A 19,215-nucleotide genomic window follows, 5' to 3' on the forward strand; every position below is an offset into this window, starting at 1 on the left:
AGAAAATAATATAGTTAGGGTATTTTCTGAAGCCATCCAGTTATCCTTTCCATATACTTTTTAATTGATTAATTGTTGTTTAGTTGCTGTGATGTCTTACTCTTTGTGACCCCATAGACTGCATCAAACCAGGCTCCCCTATCTTTAACTATCTCTCAGGGTTTGAGTCACTGATGCTGTCTAACCATCTCTTCCTCTGCCCCCTTCTCCTTTTGCCCTCATTCTTCCCCAGCATCAGGGTCTTTTCCAAGGAGCTGGCTCTTTGCATCAGGTGGCCAAAGTATTGCAGCTTCAGCATCAGTCCCTCCAATGAATATTCAGGGTTGGTTTCCTTTAGAATTGACAGGTTTGATTTCTTTGCTGTCCAAGGAATTCTCAAAATTCTTCTCTAGCACCACAATACAAAAGGATCAGTTCTTCATGCTCAGCCTTCTTTATGGTCCAACTCTTACATCTGTACATGACTGCTGGAGAAACCATAGCTTTGACTATATGGACCTTTGTTGGCAAAGTGATGTCTTTGCTTTTTAATACGCTCTCTAGGTGTGTCATAGCTTTGCTTCCAAGTAACAAGTGCCTATTAATTCCATGGCTGCAGTCACCATCCACAGTGATTTTGGAGCCCAAGAAAATAAAACCTGTCACTGTTTCCACCTTTTCCCCATCTTTTTGCTATGAAGTAGTTGGCCTGGATGCCATGATCTTTATTTTTTGAATGTTGAATTTTAAGCCAGCTTTTTCACTCTGCTTTTTCACCTTCATCAAGAGGCTCTCTAGTTCCTCTTCACTTTCTGCCATTAGGGTGGTATGATCTACATATCTGAGGTTATTGTTATTTCTCCCAGAAATCTTGATTCTAGCTTGAGCTTCATCCAGCCTAGCATTTCACATGATGTACTGTGCATATAAGTTAAATAAGCAAGGTGACACTATACAGCCTCATCATACTCCTTTCCCAATTTTGAACCAGTCAGTTGTCCCATTTCCAGTTCTAATTGTTGCTTCTTGATTAATAAAGAACCTTAAAAAGGATATTCTTCAAGTTCATATTTTCTCTTTCAGTGAAATAGTCTCAGGATTTTCGGGTAAAATTATGCATTCTTATTATCATGAGCTCTCTGCTCAGAAGAAATGGTTGTATGGTGTTTCTATAATTGAGATAGAGAGGCTGCTTTCTTTATTTGTGCTGTCTTCTGCCTTCAGTGTGACTTGGAGCATTCAAGAAATAATCTGTTTCAAAACTCAACAGTATTGTTTCATGCTAGCCAACCAGAGATTATGTACCACATGAAAGCAATTTGTTGAAGATTCCAAATAATGTAGCTACTTCCATGTAGGGCTTTGGTGACTTTCACAAAAACTTCACAATGTAAAACTATATAAGGCAGAGTTCTTGATTTCAAGCAGCAGAAACCAAGTCTGGCTTATTTAAGCAAAACAAATAATTTATTGAAAGATATTTGTGACTCAGAATTTTCAGGAAGTCTGAAGAAACAAGCTGAAAAAAATAGGTACAAGCATTGTTAGACATTAACTAGACCAAAGACAAAACCGCACGCTAGGAGTTGTCCAGTCAGAACACCGCACGACCACAACCCTCTCAAACATTGTTGGCCCCTGCTGCCACTGGATTCCAGTCAGAACTGTGCAACCTGTGTGGCTGACTTAATGAAGATTCCATGAAATCATGTGCCTCTGTCCTTAACAACAGGTCTCCCCATTCTCATACTCTCCTAGCTCCCAAACTTTTTGAAAATATTTAAAACTGATTCATTCTGACTGCCTTTAGTTATTTCTTCAGTCTGTCCAATCAGACATATACTGCTATCACTACATGAAAACACCTTGCAGTAAGATCACCTCCTGTTATTATATCTAATGAACATGTTTCAGAATCATCTTACATGTTCTGACTATAGCAGTGTGCTCTGATTGCCACTCCCTTTTCTCATGGACTCCTGTTACCTCTCTGACCTCAGGCCTTTCTTTAGGTTGTTTCTCTGCCTGGAACATTCCCTTACCTCCTTGAACTCCTATCCCAGCTTAAAATAACATCCAAACTTCATTCTGTGGTCCATCATGATGTCTTTCAAGGTTTTTAAAAAACCATCTCCAGTGAGAAAACTAGAGTGCACTTTTTTACTCAGCTAAATATACATAGGCACACACACACGCTGCATATGCATATGACAGAAAAAAAGCTTCTCAAAAATAATTCTTATCCTCCTAGGTATAATATGTTCTGATGTTGTCTAGTCTCTTTTTTAATGCTAGTGTGACCCATTAAATTGCAGATCATGACCCATGAAAAAATTTGTTTACACTACTTACAAGTTTAGTTTTCACCTACTTTTTAAACCTAATTTTTCTTTCTAGTGTCCTTCTCATTCATTTTAAACGCCCACTCTAGACTTCTAGTTTATTCCTAAATACCAGGATCTTCCCTGTGGCATGACTTTTGTCCATGCTACACTATCTTCTTGATACATCTTTCCTCCTGTTTTTCATAAAACTGACTTCTTTTCATCCTCTAGTTTCAACCTAAATATCTTTTCTGGGAAAGTAACAGCACTTGATTACTTTATCTAATATGTGCCCTTCCATCAATATGCTGTTTTTCTCTTCTATAGGTTTAACAAAATATCTAATGATCTTATTTCCTTTTTTATTTTTGACCACCTATTTCTTATGTTATGTAACCTTTATATGAGTAGAGGTCATGTTCCTTTTTCCCCAGGTGCCATAAATATTTATTAAAAGAATATGTACAGAGTAGCCTGAAAGCAATAAAAACATTGTACCAATGTAAGATATTATAATGATCAACATTACTACATTTTATCTTCATATTGAATTTTATGGTATGAAATTTGTAAGATATTTTATTATCTTAATTTGCAATTTTTCATACCATTGCTTTATTTTGTAGTTGACTAGCTTATTGGTGAGAGGATATTCAAAACCGAGGTAAAACACAAAATGCATAATTTAGAGATATTATATATCTGGACTTATGGATAAGACACCTGAAGATAAAGAAAACAGAAAAATTGATTATAACTAAAATAAATTGACATAATCATTGTAGTGAGTAAGCAAGGAGTAAATATTCAGGGTCATGCTTAGCTAAGGTATATGCTGAGGCGTGATGGGATGCAACAGCACTAATTTACTGAATTCAGTGGATCAGAGTCCTGACATTTACACAGAACCTGATAATACCTTCAGCTATGAAGAACTTTCCGTCAGCAAGTATGGGCATGTCTGTGTGTTTAACATTCATTACTGGATACATATGCAGAACAATGGAAAGATTCCTCTTCTGCTATGGAATAATATGACATAGTATTTTCATAACAGTCTGTGGCAATCAATAAAGAACAAACAAACAAACAGGCATGTTTCAAACGTGAACAGAATTGCTTGGGAATTTAGTTGTTTCAGGAGTGTACAGTCAGAAATAGTTAGCTGCTTTCAATCTGATATGCCAAAAATTGAGTAATTTTCTCAAACATATGTCTTGGGGATTTCTGGGGTAAATAGTGTGCAAGCAATAACTCTTATGTATTCATTATAGCAGTATGAAAGACAGCTGATCTTAGGTATCAGAATTAGAATCATTATTTCTAGTTCCTAAGAAAGAACTGTTTGTTTTTGTTGTTGGCACTTCTTTTTTTAAACAAAATTTCTTCAGAATTTATCCAGGAGCTTAGAGCATTTAAAACTGAAAAGATACTAAGGAATTAATTTCTGCCTGACTCTGGCTCTGGCTCCAAAAAGGCCTCCAGCAACTGAGTTAGTACTTACCTTCTTACTCTTGAAGAGCAATGGCTGAGGACATTGAGGTCTGCCTCTGTTACCCAGTCCAGTGTTGAAAAGTCTCCTCTCTTCCACATTGCAAGTATTTAAGTGCCAGAGACAAATTCAGCAACAGTTTGTGACACTTCATCTACAAATATAATTGTGCCCTTTTCCCCCCTGGAAATTACCAATCTTTACCCCTGTGTGTGCTTACACAAGCTTTCTCCTCAGTCCCATGGGTCATGAGTGAGTACTGATCATAGCTTATGGATTAGACATACTGTTTAGTGACTTTCACTCTTCTCCTGTTCTTTGCTCATTTTTTAGCTAATGAATCATCTCCAGCTAGGGGGAAGTATGAAAATCAAAGCTCTTTGCTGCCGTATTTTTATGCTGACTTGAGGGCTATAGAGATTTTATATATACCTGTGATGCATTTATTTGTACTGCTATTATTCACTGAGGACTAATTATATAAAGGAGTCATGCCCAGAAGATGGCATGATTTAAACTCCTTGGAATGATGCTCTTATAATAGAACTGCAACTTCTACGATCATAGAACTTCCAAAGTCTTAGTGTGCAATGGTAAATATCCTCCAAAATAGTCTGATCTTTTCCATCTCTCTTTCTTTAACCATTACAAGTACATCTTCTGCAGATCCCATTCTGAGTAAGATAGGAGAGTAGTGGGGTGCTGATAAACAGTTAGCAAAGTGTAGTTGTAGTTCACTGGCTCAGTCATGTCTGACTCTTTGTGACCCCTTGGACTGCAGCATGCAAGGCTTCCCTGTCCTTCACCATCTCCTGGAGCTTGCTCAAACTCATGTCCATTCAGTCAGTGATGTCAGTGATGCCATCCAACCATCTTGTCCTCTGTCGTCCCCTTTTCCTGCCTTCAATCTTTCTAGCATCAGTGTCTTTTCTAATGAGTCAGCTCTTTGCATCAGGTGGCCAAAGTATTGGAGCTTCAGCATCAGTCCTTCCAATAATACTCAGGGTTGATTTCATTTAGGATTGACTGGTTTGATCTTCTTGCAGTCCAAGGGATTCTCAAGAGTCTTCTCCAACACCACAGTTCAAAAGCATGAATTCGTAGACATCCAGCCTTCTTTATGGGCCAGCTGTCACATCCATATGTGACTACTGGAAAAGCCATAGCTTTGACTGTATGGATCTTTGTTGGCAAGGTAATGTCTGCTTTTTAATATGCTGTCTAGGTTTGTCATAGCTTTTCCTCCAAGGAGCAAGCGTCTTTTAATTTCATGGCTGCAGTCACCATCTGTAGTGATTTTGGAGCCCAAGAAAATAGTCTATCACAGTTTCCATTGTTTCCCCATCTATTTGCCATGAAGTGATGGGACCAGATGCCATGATCTTAGTATTTTGAATGATCAAGAGGCTCTTTAGTTCCTCTTCATTTTCTGCCATTAGGGTGATGTCATCTGCAGCTCTGAGGTTATTGATATTTCTCTCAACAATCTTGATTCCAGCTTGTGCTTCTTCCAGCCCAGCCCTTCTCATGATGTACTCTGCATATAAGTTAAATAAGCAGGGGAACAATATACAGCCTTGACGTACTCCTTTCCCAATTGTGAAGCAGTCCATTGTTCCATGTCTGGTTCTAACTGTTGCTTCTTGACCTGCATACAGATTTCTCAGGAGGCAGGTAAGGTGGTATGGTGTTACCATCTCTTGAAGAATTTTCCACAGTTTGTTGTGATCCACACAGTGAAAAGCTTTAGGGTAGTCAGTGAAGTAGAGTTGATGTTTTTCTGGAGCTCTCTTGCTTTTTCTATAATCCAACAGATGTTGGCAATTTGATCTCTGGTTTCTCTGCCTTTTCTAAATCCAGCTTGAACATCTGGAAATTCTCAGTTTACATACTGTTGAAGTCTCACTTGGAGAATTTTGAGCATTACTTTGCTAGCATGTGAGACGAGTGCAATTGTGCGGTAGTTTGAACATTCTTTTGCATTGCCTTTCTTTGGGATTGGAATGCAAACGGACCTTTTCCAGTCCTGTGGCCATTGCTGATTTTTCCAAATTTGCTGGCATATTGAGTTCAGCACTTTTAACAGCATCATCTTTTAGCTAAAATATAAGAAACTCTTAAATAGCAATAGAAAGTTTTTATGTTACCTGTACCACCTTTTGTAACTACTCCACAATAGTTATTGATAAATATCATTGACATATTTAAAAGTTAAATTATTTTTATGTGATGAAATGTTTGAGAGAATGGGCTAAGTACATATTCCAAATCCAGTTTTTTACCAGCTGTGTGCTTTGGATAAAGCTGTTTAATCTATCTAGACTTCCAAATATTCGCCTTGTCTTTGCAAATAGAAATAACAGTATCTATCTCATAAAGTTGTAATGAAGGTTAAGTGAGTTAATACCTGAAAAGCACATAAGATCGTGCCTGTTGCATAGTAAATAGTAAATTTAGCTATTAATAGCTATTATTATATGATTTATTTGTAAAATCAGCTTACTACTGGAAAGCATACTTAAAGGTTTTGTTCAGATTGTGAAAAGGAAAGTGGACACAGTTTCGTGCATCTGTCAGTATTTATTTCCCTGTATCTGTTTGTACATCTTATTTGATTATACTTAAATACCAACATCAGATTGTGTTAAGTACAGCTAAATAGGGTCACTGTCATATTTAGGGGACATAAGATGAACTCATTTCTCTTTTTATCCAAATTTAAAATCAACATGGCTGTTTTATTAAAATAAGTATATACTGAAAGAAATATATAAATGAGATTTCCAGTTGGAAAATACAGCAGTATTGAGAAGAAATGTGTATTTTAAATGAAACTTTTCTATGTGTAAAAAAAAAACAACAAAAAGTATTCTCTATGGAGTTGTTTCTGTCATCATCCCAAACTAAAATTTATACCTGGATCTGTGGTGGTTTTTTTCTGGAAAGCAGTAACTTTACCCAGTGTTGAATACTTTTGGAGCACTCTTATTATTTTACTGAAATTTGCATTAGAAATTGTAATATAAATATAATTTGTAATGGGTTAAATGACCTATTTTAAATAATACAGAAAAATCTTGAAATAGTTTAGCCCAATTTCTCATGCTTTAACAAAACCGCAAAAAAAGAATGTATGTTTTAGAAATTTATGAAAGTGACCATTATGCCAAATATACTTTTAAGTAGAGTCCTATTTTATTTGTTGATTAGTGAGCCCACTACGTAGCAATAGTTACGTTAAGTGTTGAGGGTACAGATGGGAATGAATGCTCCCATAATTTCATGGGAGCATGAAGACGTAAGGAAATTAACAGTGCATTGAGGGTTGTATTTCAGGTGTGTGCAATGTGTTGGGAAAGTACAGAGAGGAAACCTGACAGTCCTGTAAGGAGTGGCTATAGAATACGGGGGTGCAGAGGAGTGATTCTGAGATAAGGCGATGCTCGAGCTGAGAGCTCAAGGCTGACTTAGGCGAAGGAATAGAGGTGAAGACATGCAAAGGCCTTCCAGACAGGGGAAACCCCACACAACATAGCAGGGAGGCAAGAGAAGCTAGTGCTTTACAGGAGATCAGCATCAAGGTCAGTGTGGTACAAGCAAAGAATCATTTGAAGACATGGCTGGTACCAAATCCGGAGCTTGTGCCGCCATCAGCCCTGAGAAGACAGGTCAAAGCTTGTGAATTTCTTCCCAAGGCAAGAGAGAATCACAGGAAAGTTTTTAAGAAAAGCTTAATTTTCCTATTTTCCTTTTAGAAATATTCCCCTGGCATCAGAGTTGAAGATAGATTGGAAGAGAACCAAATAGAGGAAGGAAAACTAGTTAGAAGGCAATTTTAATGGAGACTATTATGAGTTAAAGGACCCCTGATAGCTCAGTTGGTAAAGAATCCACCTGCAATGCAGGACGCCCTGGTTGGATTTCTGGGTCGGGAAGATCCGCTGGACAAGGAATAATAGGCTACCCAGTCCAGTATTCTTGGGCTTCCCTTGTGGCTCAGCTGGTAAAGAACCACCTGCAATGTGGGAGACCTGGGTTTGATCCCTGGGTTGGGAAGATCCCCTGGAGAAGGGAAAGGCTACCACTCCAGTATTCTGGCCTGGAGAATTCCATGGACTATATAGTCCATAGGGTCACAAAAAATCGGACACGACTGAGAGACTTTCACTTCACTTTACTCACTCATTATGAGTTAAGGCAGTGAGTACAAGAATGGAAAGGAGAATTGGAGAATTGTTTCGGAGATGAAGTTAGTAGGACTGATGTCAATCTGAGCAAGAAAAGTATGCGTGCACTCAGTCACATCCGCCTCTTTACAACCCCATAGACTGCAGCCTGCCAGGCTCCTCAGTCCATAGTTTTTTTTTGTTTGTTTGTTTGTTTGTTTTTTAAGCAAGAATACTGGAGTGGGTTGTCATTTCCTCCTCCAGGGAGTCTTCCCGACCCAGGGATCGAACCTGCATCTCCTCGCCTTCTACAGTGACAGGCAGATTCTTTTACCACTGAGCAAACTAGGAAGTCCTGAGCAAGAAGAATTAGCAATAATTTCCAAAGCTGAGTGTTGTGGTGCTGCCCTCTGCTGAGAGGGGGGAATATAGGAAAAAGAGCCGGAGAGAAAAGAATTCCCTTTTAGGTATACCTTCACTTTTACATAGGAGACCTCCCAAATATCAGGGGTTCCCTAGCAGAGATACTTAAGTGACTCTCAGAAATCTAGATTTAAAACTCTTAAAGTATAACCTAGCGTGTTGCAGTCCATGGGGTCACAAAGATTCAGACACAACTTAGAAACTGAACAACAACAAAAGTAAAACTAGAAAGTGAAGAAAGTGGAGGTATAAACTTATAAGCATGAATATGGTCATGTAGTGTATGATCAAAGTGTATGGTCTGAATAAAAGTGAGAAAACATAAGAGCTAAAATTGGAGACCTCAGAAAATTACTATTTAATATGCCAAAAAAAAAAATTGAGCCTCCAAAAGATTCTTGAAACACTGTGGTTAAAAAAATTAAAAGGTGAAAGAGAAATGCCATAGAAACTAATGAACAAGAAAGATTAAAACAGAAAGACCTTGCATATACATAGAAATGTCCACAGACATCTACACCAGATTGTCAGTACTGGCTCACTCTGAGATGTAGTGTTGAAGAGAATGACCAAAAACACTGGGAATTTTAATCTGATGTTTGAATTTTTTAAAAGAAAAGTATTTTACACCTTCCTACTATTTTTGAAACTTCTTGAGCGCCTACACTAATTGCAAAATAAAAACAAAAGTCATGTTAAAATGTATGATATAGTCAATTAAAAATTAAAAATAAATCCATCAAACAAGCTGCTTAATCAGAACAGGGCAAGGAGGGAAAGGGCAACATGGCATAGTCAACAACACTGTACTGCAGATAAGTCAAGAAAGATGAGGACTGACAGCAGCCTTTTAGCTTGGTATTTAGACGAGGTCACAAGTGACCTTATTAAAAGCATTTTCAGTGAAAGGCTAAGGGCAGAAGCTTGACTGTTGTTGGGAAGCAGAAAATGAGGACATGAGGTAGCACAGTCATCTCACTGAGGAGAAGCTTGAGTGTAAAGAAGAAAGAGTTAGGGACTTAGGGCACATGCTTTGCTCAAGATCCTGCCTAGTGGTTAGAAAGAGATTTATGCACGCTACCTTAGTCATGGAGGTTTCCTGCAAGTCACCAGCAGTGTGAAGTAGTTTGGGGAGCTGACTTGTCAACCCCTCTTCATTCCAGATCCCAGCTTTCCTAAAACTGGGATTTGCAGGAAGTTTTATAAGAAATTTAAGAAGTCACACAGCAGGATTTCTTGAAGGGACAAGACCTGAGCTTATTTATATACTTGAGGTAGGCCCCAATAGTGGCAAAAACTCTACTGTGCAGAAAAGTGTTGAGGTACTTATAAATAAATGTACCTTTAATTTGGAAAGTAAGCCCAGCTATTTCTGGGAATGAAGTTTCACAAAAAATACAAAACTCACCATGTCCCAAAGGCTAAGGTGATATATTTTAAACATATATTCTACCCTGGAAAAACAATAAGATGATATAAATAAATTTCTTTCTTTTCTTCTTCTAAAGCCGAACAACAACTTACCCTTACACAGAAACACAGATGTACAGCCAAAACACTGGAGGGAATTACTTTGACACTCAAGGGAGCTCTGCACAGGTGACTACCGTGGTCTCATCTCACAGTATGGTGGGCACCGGTGGGATTCAGATGGGCGTCACAGGAGGACAACTCATCAGCAGCTCTGGAGGAACCTATCTGATCGGCAACTCAATGGAGAATTCTGGACACTCGGTGACACATACCACTCGGGCTTCCCCAGCGACAGTAAGTATCTTAAGTTTTTTTTTGTTTAATTCAGCTTCTTGGTGGCTTCTTCCATACACTTTTCTCTTTAGAGAGAAAAAACAAAACAAAACACTGGGCTGGGGCAAGAATGTGTTGGGAAGTTTTAGCATGTAACTTTTTCTAATATATGTTAAAATCTGTTCTTTAGAGTAAAATTAGACATGCTTACCCATATGTGAAGTTATTTTACATTGAACCAGAGGGACACTTTGGGAAGCACTGACAAAGGCCATCTACACAGTGATTTTCACAGTGAAAAGGGAAGTACTTGGCCTTAAGAAAGCTGGGAAAATGGGGAGGATGAGTCCTTTGCTACTTTCATTTTCATTCCAGTGAAAAACATTTAATAATTTGGCTCTGATCATAGGTGTGAGCAAATAATAACTTAGGAACACAAATACATATTTGAGTTTTCAAGTTTTTAAAATTTAATAAGTATGTTTATTTTGACACAAGACATTTTAATGTGCTAAAATGCTATGATAGAAATAGTAATAAAAACCTGTGCAGTTTTTGATGTCCTCAAACCCTGTAACCTGGTCTTTCCTTTTTACTTCAGCTAAGCATAGGGAGAATAATCATCTAGAACTACCTAGCTAAAGTAGAAATGGAATTGGTCTTACAGTTGTATCATATAAAAGGGGCCTGGAAATTTGACTTAAGTGCATGTACCCCTTTTCTGTACTCCTACCATATAATTTGTTCTTATAATGAAATAGAAACAAATAGAAAATAATTATATGAGAGGCTTTACATTTTTCACTTTGTGGATTTTCTTCATGATATAATATATACTTGGTAAGTATTTTCTATATATATTTTCTGTTTGTAATGATTACCATGTATTCATACCTTCATCATTTAGTATCTTTTCCCTAATCTGTCTTTAAAGCCCTTTATTTTTAGTTAACTCTTTCCTACTAACATCAGAATAGATGTTCCATTCTTTTCTTTGTATTTTTGAAGCATTTCTAATACCCATTTCCCTCTTGCTTTTAATAACACTCAATACGGCACTTCTGAACCTTTCAGTAACATCAGTATATTTATGTAGATCAGAAACTAAATCATAGATTCTCTTGACCTCAGTTCTGCTGTCAATGAAATAAGGGATTAGTTAGACTAAATGATTTCCTAATTTCTTTTCAGCTTTAAAATCAATCATATTTACAAAGGAATTGTACAATATTTTAGATGTAAAATAACTGTATATTTGCCATAAAAGGAAAGGCGATAGATTAGGTGCCAGTACTTTATAATGCTCCTCATAAAGGTCACCCAGACAGTATTTTCAGTGGAAAGGGAAGTACTTGCCGCTTACGAATGCCTTAGGAAATCTGGGAAAATGGAGAGGAAGAGTCCATTTCCCACTTTCATTTCATCCACCTCTCTCAGGCTGGCTTATCACCACTCCATCCCACACCCGCTCCTGTTTCACCTTCCCCAGACATTCCTGCTTGCCTTCACATTGACTTCTAGCTTTCTGTTAAACATCCTCATGAGCTGGATATAGGTTTACTAAATTTGCTAGTGCTATCACTACTGAGATAACTAAGTTGATTATTTCAGGTCATGTGTATACAGGTACAGATTTTAACAGGGTAAATTTTATAGCTTGATTTTCTTTCTTTCTTTCCTATATAGAGTGTAAAAGGTGGCATGACTCTTTAAGTTATCCATCACACAAATACAGTGCAATTTTTGTTATATTAATTGGTAAATTAAACTAACTTAAAATAATTGACTTATACCACCTGGAAATAGGGAAAAAACTTTTTAAAAAAAGAAACCATCGATTCCTAGTATCAGTTGCACATATTAATTTACACTTTTTAAAAGGCATTCGTATTTAAGCTTTTGTTATGGGTGGTTTTTTGTTTTCATTTTTACAAGAAAACTTCCTTTTTAGCAAAAGGAGTTTAAATGTTACCTAAAGAAATAATTTTTACATGGAAAATCATAAGGTGCCCTCATTGAAAACACACAAAATAGTGGCATATGATAGATATGTATTAACTAAATATACATCTGATAGTATTATATTACCTTGCATTTACTACCACCGTTTATATGTGATTTAGATTCCCCCTCAGTCGTGCTGAAGGTCTTCATCTGCTTCATTCACCATAGGCAGTGATTCTGTGCACAATTTCATCTCTGTTCTTTACTATAATAAAGTTAACAAAGTTTAAGTGCCATGACACCTATTTAACATTTCCTCCCATCCTCCTCTTGCCAGATGCTAGAAAATTTGTACAATATAGTTGCTTAGACTACTAGAACTCTATAGAGTTTTTGGTAGGTGCTGTGTTATTAGAGGGGCTTTGCTTATTTTCCTGTACCTTTTTCATTCACTGTAGAACCATACGAACAATGTCTATGAGCGCAGTCTTTAACAACTTGCTGGTCAAGACACAAGCCATTTTTTTCCAGAGACTGAGCCAGACTGTGCCATATAAGTTCAATTTTTCTGACTGTTCTTTAGTGTTCAAGCTGTCACCTATAGCAAGCCTGATGAAACTAACTGTGTAGGCATTCGTATTTCTGGCCTCTACTTTGGCCAGAATTCCTGAAGGGAAATGGTCAACTGGGCTATTCCTTAACAGCCTATAATAAATGGAATAAATTGTTAATTCAGTTGATGTGAAACTAATGAAATTTGAGGACTTAGGAATAGCACAGACCTACTACTTCTACTCAGTTCCTGGTTAGCAAGGTTTCCTGCTCCAGTTCTTAGAATAATTGCCTTGATTCTCTCTTACCTTTGACCTCTGTCTAGATAGAAATACTTCCATTTAAATTCATGAGGAATAATTTTCAGCCACAAAAAGGTTTACTCCATTGTGCAAACCAACTTTTCAGGATAAGCCAATAAAAAGAAGAGGTCATATTTGAAATTGAAGCCACTACTAAGAAAAATAAATGGTTAGCACTTGAAATATTTTCTTACCTAATCTAATGGTCGATATAAAACCATCTTTATTACACTACAAGAATCTCTACATTAATGGAAAATTTATATTTGAGCAAATATTTAGTTTTATAACCTTAAGTGAAAAAATATTTTACATAAACATGTTTTAGAGTTTTATTTTTCCTATGCATTGTAAAATGTTTCAATTTTCAAGGTATAGAGAGATTTCAGAATTTTTCAGAAGATAATGATGGTAACATGTTAAATTTTATTTGATGAATGTAGTATGGTATAAACTACCAATATTCAGATTTGGTCAAAATCCTTTTTCTCCTTTTACTTACTGTATTCTTTTATTTGGTCAATGGAGTCCATGTGTATAAAGTTAAATATGTATATATACATATATTTTAGTTATTTAAATATAAGTATAAACTTACATTTAAAAGGCATCTCCTGCTGATAGTATTAGATAAGAATTTTTCAAAAGATTATGTAACATTTTTCTTGGGACATCACTGGATATGACTTCAGCTAAGTTACTACTTGAATACATGTTTTACATTTCATTAAATTAATGCTGCTGCTGCTGCTGCTGCTGCTGCTGCTAAGTCACTTCAGTCGTGTCCGACTCTGTGCGACCCCGGAGACGGCAGACCACCAGGCTCCCCTGTCCCTGGGATTCTCCAGGCAAGAACACTGCAGTGGGTTGCCATTTCCTTCTCCAATGCATGAAAGTGAAAAGTGAAAGTGAAGTAGCTCAGTCGTGTCCGACTCCTAGCGGCTCCATGGAATGCAGCCTACCAGGCGCCTCCGTCCATGGGTTCTAGGGATCTATTTATTGTTAACATTTTGGGAGAACATGGATATTAAGGTAGAAGAGTTGACTGCTGTCATATCTCAACTCATTATGCTTTGACCTTCTTCTAAATACATCTCCCTGTCAGTTTTCATTCCAATCCCAAAGAAAGGCAATGCCAAAGAATGTTCAAACTACTGCACAATTGTACTCATCTCACACGCTAGTAAAGTAATGCTCAAAATTCTCCAAGCCAGGCTTCAGCAATACGTGAACCATGAACTTCCAGATGTTCAAGCTGATTTTAGAAAAGGCAAGGAACCAGAGATCAAATTGCTAACATCCACTGGATCATGGAAAAAGCAAGAGAGTTCCAGAAAAACATCTATTTCTGCTATTGACTATGCCAAAGCCTTTGACTATATGGCTCACAAGAAACTGGAAAATTCTTCAACAGATGGGAATACCAGACCACCTAACCTGCCTCTTGAGAAATCTGTATGCAGGTCAGGAAGCAACAGTTAGAACTGGACATGGAACAACAGACTGGTTCCAAATAGGAAAAGGAGTACGGCAAGGCTGTATATTGTCACCCTGCTTATTTAACTTCTATGCAGAGTACATCATGAGAAATGGCGGGCCGGAAGAAGCACAAGCTGGAATCAAGATTGCTGGGAGAACTATCAATAACCTCAGATATGCAGATGACACCACCCTTATGGCAGAAAGTGAAGAGGAACTAAAAAGCCTCTTGATCCTCTTGATGAAAGTGAAAGAGGAGAGCGAAAAAGTTGGCTTAAAGTTCAACATTCAGAAAACGAAGATCATGGCATTTTGTCCCATCACTTCATGGCAAATAGATGGGGATACAATGCAAACAGTGTCAGACTTTATTTTTCTGGGCTCCAAAATCACTGAAGATGGTGATTACAGCTATGAAATTAAAAGACACTTACTCCTTGGAAGGAAAGTTACGACCAACCTATAGAGCATATTCAAAAGCAGAGACATTACTTTGCCAACAAAGTTCCGTCTAGTCAAGGCTATAGTTTTTCCAGTGGTCATGTATGGATGTGAGGATTGGACTGTGAAGAAGGCTGAGTGCCAAAGAATTGATGCTTTTGAACTGTGGTGTTGGAGAAGGCTCTTGAGAGTCCCTTGGACTGCAAGGAGATCCAACCATCCATCCTAAAGGAGCTTGGTCCTGGGTGTTCTTTGGAAGGAATGATGCTAAAGCTGAAACTCCAATACTTTGGCCACCTCATGTGAAGAGTTGACTCATTGGAAAAGACTCTGATGCTGGGAGGGATTGGGGGCAGGAGGAGAAGGGTACGACAGAGGATGAGATGGCTGGATGGCATCACCGACTCGATGGTCGTGAGTTTGAGTGAACTCTGGGAGTTGGTGACAGGGAGGCCTGGCGTGCTGCAATTCATGGGGTCGCAAAGAGTCAGACTCAACTGAGCGACTGAACTGAACTGAGGGTCTCCTTATGTGTCTTTAATTTTAAATGCTAAATTATTTTTCATATAACAATATTTTTTTACAATTTTGAACCAGAACACATTTTGCACATGAAGATCAAAAATTTGTGATTATAGTAGTGATATTTTTATACTCATCACAACGTAGTTTATCTTATATGAAACTATACAGTAATTAGCAATTTGCTGTAAGAAGCTTTATTTACTCATTCCTCCATAAAATAACATTTGTATTCTTATAATTAGATGGTTATTTATGGAGTTGTTTTTTCTTCTTGATAAGGAAACTAACTGAATAAGATTACATTAGTCATTTTTGAGACTGTGATATGAAAGCTAATTTTCTACTTTTCTGTATATACATTTAGTAATTATATATGTTAAATGTCTCTTGCTAAAATTAGATCCCACCAAAGGCACAAGGTAAATGTATCAAAACTAGTACTGTTCATATCTCTACCTCTTTTGATTAATGTAAAATATTGTAATTTCTTTCAGTTGTTTGGAGGAAAATTTGAATGTCCATCTATGGCTATTTAAGTAAAAGTTTGAGCTATCTTATGTAAAGTATAGAAAGTTAAGAATTCATTCAAAAATTTTAATGCTTTTATTTCTTTATCCTTGAATTTACACATTTGTGGATATGGTATGTGAGAATGCGTTTTCTAGGAAGATGAATACATTTTGTTATTGTTCAGTCACTAAGTCATGTCCAGCTCTTCTGCAACTCTGTGGACTGTATAGCCCACCAGGCTTCTCTATCCGTGGGGTTTCTCAGGCAAGAACACAGAGAAAGTGCTTCACAAGATAGTGCTTCATAAAATGACTTTGTTTTCTAATTTTTTACTGGAGTGGTACCAATGGCTATTTCTTTTAAAGTTTTTATTAATTTATTTTTATGAATAAGTTATACATTCTTAAGTTGCACAATTCAAAAGATAAAAGAAAGTGTTTCATGCAGTGTCTCTTTCACTCGTTTCTCAGTTCTTCTCCTAGGAGGCAGTCACAGTTACCGAGTTCTTTGAGTATCACTCTAGAGATACCTTCTGAATGTATAAGCAGAATGTCTCTCTCTTTCCCTCTCATTAAATTTTTTTGCAAGTAGTAACAAAAGTAAAACATCATGCTTTTTTTCCCCACTTCAGTATGTGTCAGAGATTTTTTTATTTTATCAGTACTTAAAGGGCTTCTTTATATTTAAGGGGAAATAGCTATATTAGAAGGAGCTATACTGCCCATACTTCTTACCAAAGGGTAAAAAATGTTAAAATAATGTTGGATTACTTGTTATAACCATATAGAGATAGAAAAGTAACATAGTCACATGAGATGACAACGTGTTTAACTGTCATATATATAGATATGCTTGGAAGAAATGTTTAGAAATGTGATGTTATACTTAAATCAGTTATTTTACATTTTGCATATTATAGAAATAATAAATTTCTATTTTAAATAATTTTCTTATAGCCTTGCTGCTGCTGCTAAGTCACTTCAGTCATGTCCGACTCCGTGTGACCCCATAGACGGCAGCCCACCAGGCTCCCCCGTCCCTGGGATTCTCCAGGCAAGAACACTGGAGTGGGTTGCCATTTCCTTCTCCATCTTATAGCCTTAATGATTTAAAAATGTAAAGCAAAACTGCTTTTCCCACTTATTTTGGCAAAAGTATGTATGTCCATTATAATCTTCATATTTTCTCTTTTCCTATGTCCCATTTTCCCTAGGCCAACCTGAGGTCTCAAATAAAACTCCTCTGAAAGAGTACCATGAATCTTCTGCTTTCTGCACTAAATCCTGAATTGACTGAAGGTTCTGGGAACTTATTTTCAAAGCACCTAATTAAATGGGACTTTGAGTGACTTGTAGTCTCCATTGCTTTATCTATATTCCATTCAGCTGTCAGTCAGTGTCACACTGCTCCAGCTTTGAAGCTGATAAGATGTAGAGGCAGTAATCTTATGGTTAAGATTGTAAGACATTCCACCCCTAGAAATCTTGATAAGGTAAAAGATTAAGACACACAAAATGATGGGGCCTTCAGCCACTCCTTAGCATAGCTGATGGAGTCCTCCTTAATTTCTAAAGCAAAATAGAATGTGTTATTTTAATTTTTAGCTATTTCATACTCAAACAGCATTTCAGAACCCCAGGTATGTTGCAACATGCCAGAAATGGCTAGATTTTATTTCAGCCAAAATCTAGATTAGGAGTGTTTAATGATGTTTGTAAATTCTGATTATAAATATGGAAGTTAACTATGTTCCAGGTGACCTGTTGCATAACTTTCGCTTGGTCCTTATATTTGTAAATCAAATTGCAAGCTAATTTACTAGTTTGAAACTAATATAGATTTTAATGGAAAAAATCACTGATGTTTCATTTGTGGAAACTGTGTGATCCAGATAAAATATAAAATGTATTGCTGGCAAATTTAAATATACTGTCACCTGTGAGCTACATATGAGTCAGCTTTAGACCCATAATATTTTAATACTGCCTGTTCCACTGATCCATGTCTTTTAATGAGGCTAACGATCACATGATGCCTATGACCAAATGTCAGTTCTCAAATGAGAGAGAATTTCTCCGTGTTTATGAGTTCATACTCCAAAAGCATGTGATTTGGTTAACACTTTCTCAGCAAGCATAACTACAGTTGTATTTATTGGCCATGGAATTATTTGGTTTCTTTTAAAATCTAGATTTAAAAAAATATAGCTATTGGTGCCCCTAAAATTTCATGGGTTATGGATTTTATAAACTAACTGTAGAATGTTAAAGTAATTTAACTCATTTATTTTAACTTTACCCACTGTAAGTTTTAGTAACTTTCTCATCACCTTGTGAGAAAAGAAGATGTGCTTTATTAATTGTGCTTTCACAATTATAGGAAAGAAGCAGTTAGACAGGAGAAGGAAATAAAATATAAAATTAGAGGTCAGAATTTGTAGATATGACTGTATACTTGATAAAAAATCAGGATCAAATGAAAATCTGTAACAAATAATAGGAGAATTTAGTAATGTGACTTAGTACAAAATTTATATACAAAGAAATCCATAGCTTTTCTAGATACGAATGACAGTAGTTAGAAAATAAGCCAACACATCATTTATAATAAACTCAAAATATACCAGGCAGTAAGCTAATAATATATGTGCAAGATCCAGCTGCTGAATAAAACTTTTTAAAGTTCCTAAGGGACACAAAAGGAAACCTGAGTAATTGAAGAAGAAGTTTCACTATCAAATATTTTGAATCTCCATAAGTTAACTTAAAAATTTTTAATATGATCCCAATCAAGATACCAGTAGGTTTTTCTTTTCTAAGAAAGGCTGTTTACATAAATAAACCTACCCATAAGAATAGTGAAGAAAGTTGTGAAAAGAAAACTAATGATGAATGGCAATGGGATACAAATGGCCATACCAGTTATTCAAGTGTACATAAAATTAATACTTAAAACAATAATCTATGCACATGAATAGACTAATATAGGCCAGTAATAGACTAAAAATCATAAATAGGCCAAATGCATTTAGGAATATAAAAATGGCATTGTCTGTAGGTAGAAAAATGGTGAACTATTGATAAATGATGTTTGGAACAACTGGGTAACTATTTTTAAGAGAAAATTAGATTGGTTCCACACATTATTCCAAATATAAAAATTAATTTCACTTGGAAGAAAAATATTTTTATTATCATTCTCTTATAATAGAGAAACATGATATAAAATTTAGATCCTACAAAAAATACATTGATGTGATCAGCTCTATAAAAGTAAAAACATTCCATATGAAAGAAACCACAGCAAAAAAAGGCAACAGTGAAACAACAACC

General features: G+C 36.4%; 1 protein-coding gene across 1 annotated transcript in view; it reads left to right on the forward strand.

The window, feature by feature from the left end:
• Positions 1 to 19,215, forward strand: part of RFX3 (regulatory factor X3) — a 188,215-nt gene that overhangs the window by 74,085 nt on the left and 94,915 nt on the right. Inside the window, exon 3 of the mRNA XM_052645026.1 lies at positions 9,893 to 10,151. Within this exon, the coding sequence (XP_052500986.1) occupies positions 9,893 to 10,151 (259 nt within the window). The remainder of the gene's footprint in view (positions 1 to 9,892; positions 10,152 to 19,215) is intronic.

This window comes from Budorcas taxicolor, chromosome 8, assembly GCF_023091745.1.
Source record: "Budorcas taxicolor isolate Tak-1 chromosome 8, Takin1.1, whole genome shotgun sequence".
In the NCBI taxonomy this organism is placed as follows: domain Eukaryota; kingdom Metazoa; phylum Chordata; class Mammalia; order Artiodactyla; family Bovidae; genus Budorcas; species Budorcas taxicolor.